We start from the raw sequence: 13,249 nt of genomic DNA, 5'->3' as shown, positions 1-13,249 counted from the left end.
GGGAGATGGAGTTCAATACAAAAAAGTGTAGTATAATGGAATTTGGAAAAAGCAAAAACAGAATAACAGGATCATATAATTTGGGAGAAGAGGGAATAAAAAAAGTAGAAAATGAAAAGGACCTGGGAGTCATTGTTATGAATAATATGTCACCTGAAAAACATATAAATAAGATTTTTGGAGAAACTTATAATTTAATAAGAACAATCAAAGTGGCATTTACTTACCTGGATGAAGAAATGGTGAGGAAAATCCTAATCACCCTGATAAGACCAAGATTAGAATATGCAGCAACAATATGGTCACCAAGTACAAAAAAATGTATAAAAAAACTTGAAAGAATACAAAGAGCAATTACAAAACTGGCACCAACACTCTCAAAACTATCATATGAAGAGAGACTACAAAAACTTGAACTACAGACACTAGAGCAAAGAAGAGAGAGAGGAGATTTGATAGCTATTTACAGAATCATGAAAGGCATAGAAATTACTGATAGAGAGAATCTGATAAAATGGGATGACAGAAATACAAGAGGACACGGAAAGAAAATAAAAAAAGACAGCTATAGAAGAGATTTGAAAAAGAACAGCTTTCCACACAGAGTAATAGACAGTTGGAACAAGTTAGATGAGAAAGTGGTGTGTGCAAAAACAATACATGAATTTAAAAATTGTTTAGATAAAATGAGAAATGAAGACGGGACCCCACGAGCATAGCTCCCCTTCCCGTAATATACAACTAGGTAAATACAACTAGGTAAATACACACACACACACACACACACACACACACACATATATATATATATATATATATATATATATATATATATATATACATATATATACATATATATATGTATATATATGCATATAGTTTATATATATATATATATATATATATATACATTTTTTTTAGGACGGGGGGGGGGGAGACTATGTTGAATGCAAGATTTGAGGTCAACAGTGACAACGACATTTGTTGACCTTGTATTCAGGTTGCTAAGTAGAAGTCCAGAAGACCTTTTGGATTTCTGCTTAGCAAACATACACCTACCCAAAAAATGCGTTATTAGAGAATGTGGACTGTGGAGGGAGGTAGGCTATGTGAGCAAGAGGAGGGTCGCATGTGTATAGAAAAGAGAACATTTGTTTGTATCGAACAGGAAAGAAGAATACTCAAGTTCCAATAAATCTGTTTATTTTACATTCAGATGAGATGAATGGGGCACTAACGTGTACATGTGTGACTGCAAGCGTAGTGATAGTGTTCCCACTGTCTTCGTAGTCGCCATCTTGGTCTTCGTCATTTGGTTTGAATCTCTCATTTGTTACCATCCTCGCCGTCGTTTCTGGAGTTTGCCATCAGTGTCTTCGTCGTTGCAAGCGTCGTTGAGGTCTTGTCCAATCTAAATGTCTTTATTCTCTTTCTGTTGAGGTTTCAGGTGGATTTTTTTTTTTTTCATATGCGGATTTGACTACTGAGCCACAACCGCTACTGTGCGCGTCGTATTCTTTAGTCAACGATGGCTATTCCCTGTCTTTGCTACAGGGAATATGCATGCGTTTATTGCACATACGTTTGATTATACATAAATAGAGTTTATTTCAAGGAATAACCTCTCAGCTGATTATATCTTGATCGACGTTCATTGTTTGTCATTAAAAATTAAGATGATTGTGTATTACATAGCCGCCCTTCTGTAATTTACGCCCAAGAATTGCTTTGCACTGTCAGGAAATTTTGCACAATTTAGGACACGTTGGATTTGTCGCCTATAAACATACATTTATTGTAATCTATCGGCTGAAATATTAATAAATTAAAAGAACTAGACCTGTTTATGGTGATCATCCTCGATGGTGTCAGTGGACCGACCTGGAGACGGGAATAGTGTTCCCTTTGTAATGATGACGTGATCTGCAGAATTGGTTTTCTTTAATGGTAGACAATCTTACACATACCTCACCACAGGGCGTCGTCGCAATTGAAAGTTTAACATAGCCCTCCTCTTCCGTCACCTCTGGCAACCAGGACGTCCCCTTCCCCCAGCGTCGGGTAACCCAGGGTTACCACGGCCCCGCAAGAGTTCTGTGAATATCCCCCCAACGAACATTGTACCCGGAATTCCGATGCGCACTTCCTCCTGAAGGTATTTTTCTATAATTACCTTTCTCTGCTCTCCCGAGCCTCTGCGCTTCCCAGTTTCTCTTATGCACCCCTGCCGTATACCTTCTACCACCGCCCTTCCTTTTCCTCCTCCCTCCTCTCCTCCGTCTCCTCCTCTCCTCTTCGTCGAAGAAGTTGTCTGTACAGTTATTGGTGACCTTGCTCCCGTTGACGGCCCCAAGCTCGAAGGTCATACACCGGAAGGCCTTGTACGTCTCGATCGCGATGGGAAGGATCTTGGACGTCGGGACCTGGAATCCATAGGAACCTTGGTCGGGCAGTTCAATGGTGTAGGACAGACCCACGCCGTTCGCGTGGACCCAATCCTGCACAGAACCCGACGTCCTGTACAGCAGACGCGAGCTCTGTCCGACCTGTAACCGGGTGGTGTAGAAGTGAAGGATGGAAGAGATGGCGGGGGAGGGAAACATGGGAGAAGGGTGGGAGTGTTATAATAACCAGGAATGGAGGGTGGGAGGGGTTGTGGTGTAAGGGAGGAAGGGGTTGAAGTGGGTAGGAGGAAGGAAGAGGAAGGGGAGGAAGGAAGGGGAAGGGGCGGAAGGAAGGGAGGAAAAGAAAGTATTAGTGAATAGTCCACATGTGGAGAGTCGGCTTACAGCACATTGAAAAATGAAAATAATAGTAATAGCAATAATAATAATAATAACAACAACGATAATGATAATAATAATGATAATAATAATAATAATAATAATAATAATAATAATGATAATAATAATAATAATAATAATAATAATAATAATAATAATAATAATAATAATAATAATAATAATAATAATAATAATAATAATAATAATAATAATAGTAATAGCAATAATTATTATTATTATAAAAATATGATAACAATTGTAATAATAATAATAACAATGATAATAATAATACTAATAATAGTAATGATAATAATAATAATACTCGTATTAATACTAATGATAATAAATATAGGACTGCGGATATTTTTTAACATATGACTGTGAAAGTTGTTAGAATGTGAACTCACATTCTGATTCCAGAGTTCGCGATATCCTTATTTGCTAATGGAGAGTACCACAAAAGATCAATTTTATTTTTCTCGTATATCAACATAATTCTAGTCGCCGGGCATATCTGCAACGCTGGTGTACGAACTGTTTCGGACCCTCTCAAGGTTGAGGTTCGGCCGTGTGACAGCCTTGCAAGGAAAGAAAAGAAAAGAAAAGAAAAACGAAAAAAAAAAAAAAAAAAAGGGGCTTGTGGTGACTATGGCGCCATCTCTTGGTAAACAGGGACAATCTAAGGTTGTCGAACATCGAAAGCTGGTTCCACACATTCATGCGTTATAAGACAATTGTCAGTTTCCATATAACTATAAGGAAACCGACAACATAAGGAAACCCTATATGGAAACACTATAAGGAAACCCTAAATGAACTATTGACTGCGTAAGTTTAATGTAGTAAGGTTTAAGAAGGAAATGGGCAAGAACTGGTTGACCAATAAAGTGGTTAAAAATGGAATAGACTTAAGGGTGGATTAAGGAAGGGAGAGAGGATGAGGGCATGATGGCTTATGGGTGCTGATTGGTGATAACAGAAAAATATGAGTATTGTATTACTATGGGACGCTCGCTGGACGAGCGGGTTAGAGCGTCGCTACATGCGGCGGAGGTCAAGGTGACGGCAGTTCGAACTTTGCTTCTAGCGAGTTGGACCAAGGGCGTGGTTCATTAAATTCCACGCTACAAAGTCCTCTGTTAGAGGGACCATCCTAGCCTCCTGATAGAGGGAGTTCGCAGCGTTAAACCGAATCATATTACTATAAAAACATGACAGGGATGGCAGGATTTTGCCAGGCTCTACATACCTCCGGCACCTATAGAGATGGCACTGCAACCTTGGTTTTTAGGAATACCCCTATGGGCCAGAGACACGCAGCGTTAAACTAACCTCCACCCATTGGGAAATTGTTGATCCCTTTGAACTGCTACGGTCCTAACTTTGCTAACCTCCTTGAATCTATCCTATACTACCTCTGCCTCCATCTCTTCAGCACAATACTAAAGATCAACCGGTGCCTCGAGTTTCTCTCTCTCTCTCTCTCTCTCTCTCTCTCTCTCTCTCTCTCTCTCTCTCTCTCTCTCTCTCTCTCTCTCTCTCTCTCTCTCTCTCTCTCTCTCTCTCTCTCTCTCTCTCTCGTTTAACGTCACAAACTCTCCCCTATCGGGAGGTTAGGACGGTACCCTTGGTTCAACTTCGCCGGTGGCTGGGCTCGAACCGCCATCCCTTCGACCTTCGCCGTAAGTAACAACGCCCTAACCCACTCGGCCAGCGAGCTTCGCTAAGTGGGAAACCCGCAACCCCACAGTGGCTGGCAACGGTCCTCGGAACCTCCCACAAACTTCTTTGGGAAGAAATTTTGGCCTGTTGTAGGCCTATGTGTTGTATCAATGTGGGAATGTTTCTATGTCGCATCGCCTCAAAGTGGTAAAGGAAGAGTAGAGCAGTCGCCGGTCGTCAGGGCTCCATGTGTGAAAAAGTCTAAGAAATACAGTTGAAGTGAATATATATATATATATATATATATATATATATATATATATATATATATATATATATATATATATATTGGACCTAGTCCGGAGATCGAGTGCCCGCCCCTCAGGGCTGGACCTCCTGATGGATATAGTACCACCTCCGGGAGACGAAAAAACTTCTCGAACTCGCTCCGGGACCACCTACCAAGTAGTCCGAAGTCCCGACTTTCTTGATGTAGCTGGCAAGGTTCCTCGCCGTGTTCTCCAGGCGGCTCCATGCAGGAGACGCCTTCTTCTTGTGTCCCCACGGGTAGAGGATGAGCTGTCCGTAGTTGTGGAAGGTAACGAAGAGCTCGATCTGGCCCTCGAAGGCCAGGAGAAGGTCGCGAAGGGCGCGCGTCTCCGGCTCCGAGAAGGCCTTCGTCCCCCGGAAGGTCTCGTCGCAGGGATTCGAGCTCGACCCGGACCCGTCCCAGTCCAGGTCCCAGTTCCGGTTGAGATCGACCCCCTGACAGCTGGTATGATTGTTCACTCTTCGGTTCTTCCTCCAGAGCCGGTCGGAGGTATGCGAGTACTCGTAGCCGTCCGGGTTGACCACCGGGACGATGATCCACGTGGCCCTTCTCAAGAACCGGAGGGACTCACGGGCCAAGCGCCCGATCAGGTATGTGGCCACCGCGGGCGTGATCCATTCGCGGGCGTGAGAGCCTGTAATAGAGATGGTCGGATGGTAAGGCGTAGGTGGGAGAAAAAAGCGGGCGAATCGACCTCGAGGACCGCAATTTTTTTTTTTTTTTTTTTTTTTTTTTTTTTTTTTTTTTTTTTTTTTCCTTGGGTGATGAGAGGTTGAAAAAAAACTTAATATAATTACCCAGCGTTAACCAAAACAAAATTATAAATTAACCATCTGGGGCCGTATACACAAAACTTTTTTGTTAGCCTTAACAATCTCTGCTAGCTAACAGAAAACCACTAAAAGTTATACACCAATGCTTAACTAACAACTGTTAGCTAGCAAACAGTTGTTTGTCAAGTACCGCTAAACAGCGCTGAAGTTAGCAGCTTATGAACATGTAAATGGACGTATTATCAAAAATTGCACACATAAAACAGTGTTATTAATGCAGTTGTTCAGAATTTATTAATAAAGTATCATGATAGCACATAGATATCGTATGTATGGGTTTTTAGAAGTACTTATTAACCAACGACAGATATTTTTGGACGAAGGCGCATTGTACAGGTGGCCGTGCCACAGACAAATCTTCCGACAGAAGACTCAACAATAATTTCAGAGGACATAGACATGGCAGAAGAAACACAGAAAAAGAAAAGGAAGCCAAACTGGTCACAAGAGGAAACACTCCTCTTGATCAACGTGATTATGGAGAAAAAATAATAATAAATGGGCGATTCAAGCCAAGTTTAAACCACAAGGATAAGAGGGAGGCATGACAAAGCACGTTGATGCTATGGTATTGTTTTCTGTTTACATATAAATGTTCATCGACACTTGGAGCCCCAATTCTAATGTTTGTGCCATCTATGGTACCCACAACACCGGGAAACCTACAGTTTTCCATGAACTCTGCTTGTTTTACTTGCACTTCTTGGCGAGTCAATAGGAATTTTACAAACTGAGTTACAATATCTGGTTCTGATAGTGCATCAATTGTTTGAGTAATGACACGGCTGATTGATGCTTGCGAGGTCCCAAATTCGTCACTGCTGCATTTTACCTGTGGCTAAATATCATAGGGTAATTGCCACCTTCGTCTCAGGACTCAGTGGTCGATTCCGTTCTGTTCGGGATTGAAGTTTGTCCCTCACTAAATCAGCCATTTTTATTATACCAGCACGGTTCATTCTGAAGCGTTTGATGAGTTCGTCGTCATTGTACTCGTTAAATATGTCCCGTCGCTGTCGATAAACTCGCAGTCATCTTTTTAGTTGTTGTTGCTCCGCCATCTTCTCTACTAACAGGAACTTGTAAAGAGCTTAATAGTCCTCCTTAGCACTTTTATCTTAACAGTACTTTTAAGGCCCTAACAAGTTTTCTGTATCACTGTTAGTGCTTAACAGCTAAATGTTAGCCTTAACAGGAATTTGTTACCCTTAACAGCTATTTGTTAGTGCTAACAAGTTTTGTGTATACGGCCCCTGGTTGCTAAGGGTTGAAGGACAGGAGTCTGACTAAATTTAGCAGACAGAACATGGGGGCAGTCCTTATTCTGCCATGGTGAACTTCAAATATTTTCTTCTGGCCAACTCAAGACATGTATTTAGCCTAGAGGCAACCCCTAATCTGAATGAGTTAAGAACTATATCTCTTAATCACCAGCTCCCTTCCATCATGTAGTTTGAAAAGTCTGAGTTCAGACGATTTCATTCAGTTTAATGGAGTCCTTAGGTAAGAATGGGCCAAGGCTCAAACTTCCTGACAATGTGGCATGCATTACATATTTTGATCTGGTTAACACCAACAGATTTGAATTAGTTATTATTGTTGTTATTATTATTATTATTATTATTATTATTATTATTATTATTATTATTATTATTATTATTATTATTATTATTATTATTATTATTATTATTATTATTATTATTGTCATTATTATCAGCAACAGCAGCATTGTTATTACAATTATTATGTTTATTGTTATTATTGTTGATTATATGAAACGGCCTTGCTGTGGATGTGCTGTGTCATGCTATATTGTTATTATTATCATTGTTGTTGTTAATATTGTTATTTTGTAGCCGAAGGGAACTCGGGCCAGAACGGGATTGAAATCGACCGAAAACTTCCTTCAGAGTTGAATCATCATTCCTCAAAGATGAATGAAATCGTCTGGTGCTTCACAGACTTATTTCAGGGTACTGAATTTGAGACCTGAATGACAGTTGAAGGTGTGCGTGTGTGAATGGGGGAAGAGAGAGAGAGAGAGAGAGAGAGAGAGAGAGAGAGAGATTGTAGGAATAAAACAAAAGAATGTGGTCATAACATGGAAAGATAAGCCATTTTAGTGAAACATACAAACATTGCAATGTATAAAACATGTAAGGTAATGCATCTGCTTCACACACATACAAACACACACACACACACACTATATATGTGTGTATATATATATATATATATATATATATATATATATATATATATATATCTATATATATATGAATATATATATATATATCTGTATATATATATATATATATATACGTACCCGCTTCTATTACGATGATGTTATTCAAAAACTTGAGGTCGGACTTGAGTGATTCCTTGAGCTTCTCGTGTTTCCTGGTCGACTCCTCCCTCTTCTCTGCTTCGTCCTCCTCAGAGAGTCTGTCCTGATGTCGCCGGAGGCGTTTGCTCTTCTTGAAGATTCTCGCGATCCGTTTGGCTCTGCAAGGGACCAAGAATGTAAAATTAGGAGTCGAAATCAGTCCGAAGTTTTTTTTTGTGACAACAACAAATGGTGGTGGGAGACTGAAAAGGTGTCTGAAAGGAATGTTACTTTTTTTTAAGCACCTTGAAGTACTTTCATGTACTTTCTTCTTCAACCCTTTCGTACCGCGTGTAATTCCTCTTTTTTCAGGAATTTTCCTTAGCCTTTCCGTACCTCGTGTAATTCTTTTCTGCTTCTTCTTCTTCTTCTCTCTTTTTTTTTCTTTTCTTTAATAATGTTCCTTAACCCCTTCCGTACCGTGCGTGATTTTTTGGGGGATTAACTCCTTTCGTACCGCACAAAATTTCTTTTTTCTTTTTCTTTCTTCAAGAATGTTCCTCCTCTTCCGTACCGCGTTTAATTTTTTCTTCTTCTTCAAGAATGTGGCTATTGACACTGAGCACTTCTCAGGGATATTTATTAGGACTTATATCGTGGCTCAGGAAAGTGATAACTGTGACCGGACTGAAGAAGACTATACAAAGTTGCAGATCCCTGTCCCCGAATCTCCAGGTCACCGTTGACAATCAGAACCATCACCGAACTCCCACTCGATTATCAACGCTGAAACAAAATGCCCAAAGGAGACCTTTCGGTCCCTCGTGCTCCTTTCACATGTATCGACTTTTCGCCGTGCGCCGTCCACGAAACGACTCCGTGCTCTTAAATAATCGTTGGTGTCTATGGACGCTTTCACGTGTGGTCGTCGTCCCGACGTGTGAAAATGTCGATAGATACGCATTGTTATTTGAAAGCACGACGTCGTGTCGTTTTGCGGCGCACGGCGAAAAGTCGATGCGTGCGAAGCGATCCTGACGAGGTCGGGTGAGGAACGAAAAACAAGGTGTTCCTCCGCGCGAACTAACTTGATTTGCCCCGTCCCCTCGCACCCAACATACGTACCTCCATCCAACAACAGCGGCGTAGATGGGCCGCCCCTCGACTGTATACCCGAGGGCAAGCGTCTTCACCCTCTTGGGGAACTTATTCATCATGTCCTGCAAGAACCTGATTATGCTGCGGTACCTGTAGAAGCCACGCCAGTCCAAGTCCTCTGCGGAGGAATCACAAGAACATATGAATGAAGGAGACGGCAGGAGACAATGAGGCCTACACTAGGCAGTTCCATAACGCGTTGGTGGCTGGGAGAAACCAATTAAAACGATGGACATTGAAAGCGTATCCTCGGAGAGGTGATGATAGTGCTAGTGTCTTCATATCAGGACTTGTTTGTGTGTCGAGGTTAGTATGTGCATGTGTACTTAAAAAATTCACCATCCCACTCTCACACAGTATCTGGTAAAGCCCTGTCAGTTGTGGCAAGATTTTTTTTTTTTTTTTTTTTTTGCCGACGTTGGGTCCCCTTCCCGTCAGGTCAGGGCTGTCGGGAACCAATGCAAAAACCCCATGGCGGGTCCCAGGGCTCGAACTCAAGGCCACACGTTCATGAGTACAAGACGGTACCCACTGGGCTACCGCGCGGCATTGTAGACGTGTACTACAAGCACTAATTATTTTGAACAGAAATTTAAGATATGCATGGAAAGAAACTCACCGTTGCCTGTGAGCGGAACGACAGATTTGATTGGCTGAGAGCCCATGAGCTTCAATAATTCTTCGTGGATGAGACTGCCCATGTCGGGGATCATCGTGTCAAACCGGATGAAGTCGAAAGATCTTTTCCTCCACATCTTCTCCTTCATTTTCCTTTTTCTTTTCAGCCGCTTTCCGTTACTCCCACCCTCCCTGTGGCCACTGGGCTTCGTAGTCGATTCACCCCGTCGCTTCCAGTGGTCGAAGTGTTTGTTTTCTGAAGAGGACCTCTCAGCCTCCTTAAGATCTTTTGACTTATGAATTCGATGTCGCCCACTTTCTTCATGGTCTTGGATTCTGCTACCGTCTCGCCAGTGATCGTCTCTGGCCTCTGTCTTGTCCTTAAACTTTCTGCTGATGACGTCAACTAAGGGCACGTCAGGACCGACGAAGACGTCCACCTGTTGAAGGAAGGAGGAAGTTAATCAACTAATTTGTAGTCTTAGGATCGTTTCACACGGATTAACTTTTTGCCGTGCGCTGTCCACGACGCGACGTCGTGCTCTCAAATAACTATAGGTTTCTACGGACGCTTTCACACGTCACGACCACGTGTGAAAGCGTAGACACCAGTGCTTATTTGAGAGCAGGACGTTGTGTCGTGGACGACGCACGGCGAAAAGTCGATACGTATGAAACGAGCCTTAGTTTCCCTCCTAATCTAACCTAACCTAACCTAACCTCCTAACCTAACCTAACCTAAATCCCAATCAAAACTAACCTAACCTAAATCCCAACCAAAACTAACCTAACCTAACCCAACTTAACCCAACCTAAACCAACCTAACCTAACCCAACTTGACCCAACCTAACCTAACCTAACCTTTTAGTTGGAGCCCGAGTGTTTCTAGGGATTGAGTGCCAGTCCATAGGGTTGCATCATACAAAAATCGACTAAAACATATCAATCTGTTTTCCTTAAAAAAGCGTAGACTCCGAGGTGACTTGATACAGGTCTTTAAGTTTCTAAATGGAACTGACAACATCAAAAGTGACAAAATGTTCACACTGAATGAGAATCAGAGAAGAAACGATGGTATCAAACTGTCTGGAAATAGATTTAATTTGAAAATCGGTAGAAACAACTTCGCCAACCGTGTAGTTAATGAATGGAATAAACTTCCTGCAGAGGCAGTGCAATGTAGTTCAGTTCGAACCTTTAAGAATCATTTAGATAAGCACCTAAGCAAGATGCTGTAATAACTATAATTCATTTTCTATTATTTGTTCTTTTTTTTTATTATTTGTCGGTTTGTTTGATTCTCATTTATTATTAGTTATATGTCAATTTATTATTATTTACTATTTATCTGTTTGTTTATTATTTAACTATACCTATTTATTTATCATTATTATGATTTTTTCGCATCTGACCTAGATATGGACTGAAAGGTCTCCTGTCGGCATGCTCCGCATTTGTAATTTGAATTTGTAAGGGATGAAGAAAGATGAATGCTGTGTCTCCGGGAGGAAGACATCTTCTGGAGGGCAGTGAGACTACATAAGGTGGCTACAATTGCCACAAAAGACCGATACATAAGTACGTAAAATTCCAGAATCACGCAAGCACGGGTCTCTAACATGGAACTTCGTTGTCCAATAGCTCTTGATTTAATCTAACCAACCATAACCTAACTTGGCCTAACGTAACCATTCCAAAGGAAAACATAGACATTAAAAAAAATGTGTTTGCGTGATATTGGAATAGAACCGAGAACGGTAATGAAGTACAATGTGTTAGGATGGAGACAATGACAAATGGAGTCCCACAAGGGATGGTTCTGGCACCTGTTACGTTTTGGATAAACAGAGATGACACGATGGATGGTGCGACAAGCTACATTAATAGGTTTGCAGGCGATGCAAAGATCATAAGACAAGATTAAAGATGAAGGAGACTGTAGACTTGGAACAGGAAACAGTTATTGCTGGGAATCGGGGGGGAGTGTGGGGTTTAAACCCACAACGAAGCTAATGCGAAACCAGCACGCTTCCTATTGCACCACCCGTTACTTATGGGTTGATAGAGATAGTGCATAATCCCCTTACCCCTGCGGGTGTCATAAAACTGAATGAAATACCGTTGTGAGAGAGAGAATAAAAGAAAAAGTGTTACTCAATAACGGAGAACCCACTTAAATGAATCTCCTCTCCACACACCCTTTCATTGAGACCCTTAAAGCGTTCAGTGGCAATGGCCCCCTTTTATACACGACTATCATTTCATTTTTCTGTAGGTGTCTTTTCCCCTTCCATATAAGAACCGAACCCGTGTGAGCGAGTGGTTTGCCCTATAGGTAATTCGTATTCCATAGTCCTTTGAGACCTCCTTCTAAATCGAAAACGTCCCTCCTGACATTCACCTTCCAATTCCACTCCTACAGTTCGACCTTCACCCACCTTGGGCTCGGCCACGTCCCCGAGGACTTTCCACACAGTGACGTTCTGAAGAGCCTGAAGATGCGCCAGCAGAACCTCGAGCTCGTTTGGTTCCGGGTGGAGCCGAAGGACTCGCCAGCCTGCGTAGGATTTTTGTTGTTGTCCTGCAGGGTTGTCGGTCTGTTCTGCAGGGTTCTTGGCCTGTCCTACAGGGTACTCGGACTGGCCTGCAGGGTTCTCGGTCTGTTTTTTTACCCCTGCTGAAACGAGGCTCTGCGTCACGACCAGAAGAAGGGGCAGAAGGAAGCAGATGGCATTATGGAAGGCCATTCTAGAAACCTGGAAAAAGAAATTGCATTAAAATTTTGGTTGTGGGCTGAAAGAAAGCTTCGACATTTTTGGTTTTTTTTTTTTTTTTTTTTTTTTTTTTTTTTTTTTTATCTGACTTCGCTTTATCATTGAAGCCTTGAAATAGTGGTTACGTATTACGTGTGTGTGTATGTGTGTGGGTGTGTGGGTGTATGACCATGTGTATGTGTGTATTTACCTAGTTATAGTGTATATGGAAGGATCTACGCTCATGGTGTTCTGTCTCTGTGCTTCCTATTTGTTTAGATCAATAAATGTTGTCCACAGGGGCCATTTCTTCTAATTTATTCCACATATTAATGCATCTGTGTGGAAAACTCTATTTCTGAATGTCTTTCAAACATTCCATTTCCTCACATTTCTTGCGATGTTGTCTTCATATTTTATATTTCACATCTTAATCCAGCACCATATCCTTCATGGATATCCCTTTCGGGATATCCTTAATCCATTGCAGGATACTCCCTTTGATTCATCCTATGTACCCCAAGTTCCGCATTATCTTTTTCTGTAAAGTGCCTTGTCAAAAGTTTTATCTAAATCTAAATACACACTGCAGGCCACTTACAATACATGTAGCGAGGTCGCTACGAGGTCTGCGGGGGGATACTTGCTACACACTTTAGAGTTTTTCTGGTTTATTTATAAATGTCTTAAACACTTAATTACACAGTTTGTACACAATTCATCACTAGGGCACGTCACCAACCGACGCTCCTGGAGCTCTGCACTCGGTTTTTGTCCCCGGAAG

The 13,249-nt window shown here is 41.6% G+C and overlaps 1 protein-coding gene across 1 annotated transcript in view; it reads right to left on the bottom strand.

Annotated features, from left to right (window-relative positions):
• Positions 1-1,192: 1,192 nt before the first annotated feature.
• The window catches only part of LOC143032220 (uncharacterized), a 47,000-nt gene continuing 34,943 nt past the window's right edge, over positions 1,193-13,249 (bottom strand). Inside the window, exons 4-9 of the mRNA XM_076196689.1 lie at positions 12,151-12,468; positions 9,713-10,151; positions 9,061-9,211; positions 7,936-8,114; positions 4,908-5,410; positions 1,193-2,546 (exon numbers count right to left, since the gene is read on the bottom strand). Of these exons, the coding sequence (XP_076052804.1) occupies positions 2,073-2,546; positions 4,908-5,410; positions 7,936-8,114; positions 9,061-9,211; positions 9,713-10,151; positions 12,151-12,468 (2,064 nt within the window). The 3' untranslated portion in view covers positions 1,193-2,072. The remainder of the gene's footprint in view (positions 2,547-4,907; positions 5,411-7,935; positions 8,115-9,060; positions 9,212-9,712; positions 10,152-12,150; positions 12,469-13,249) is intronic.

Source organism: Oratosquilla oratoria, chromosome 13, assembly GCF_046742065.1.
Source record: "Oratosquilla oratoria isolate Oo_2021 chromosome 13, ASM4674206v1, whole genome shotgun sequence".
Taxonomy (NCBI): domain Eukaryota; kingdom Metazoa; phylum Arthropoda; class Malacostraca; order Stomatopoda; family Squillidae; genus Oratosquilla; species Oratosquilla oratoria.
Note: the sequence above shows the minus strand (reverse complement) of the source record. Positions and strands in the feature narration are given on the sequence as shown.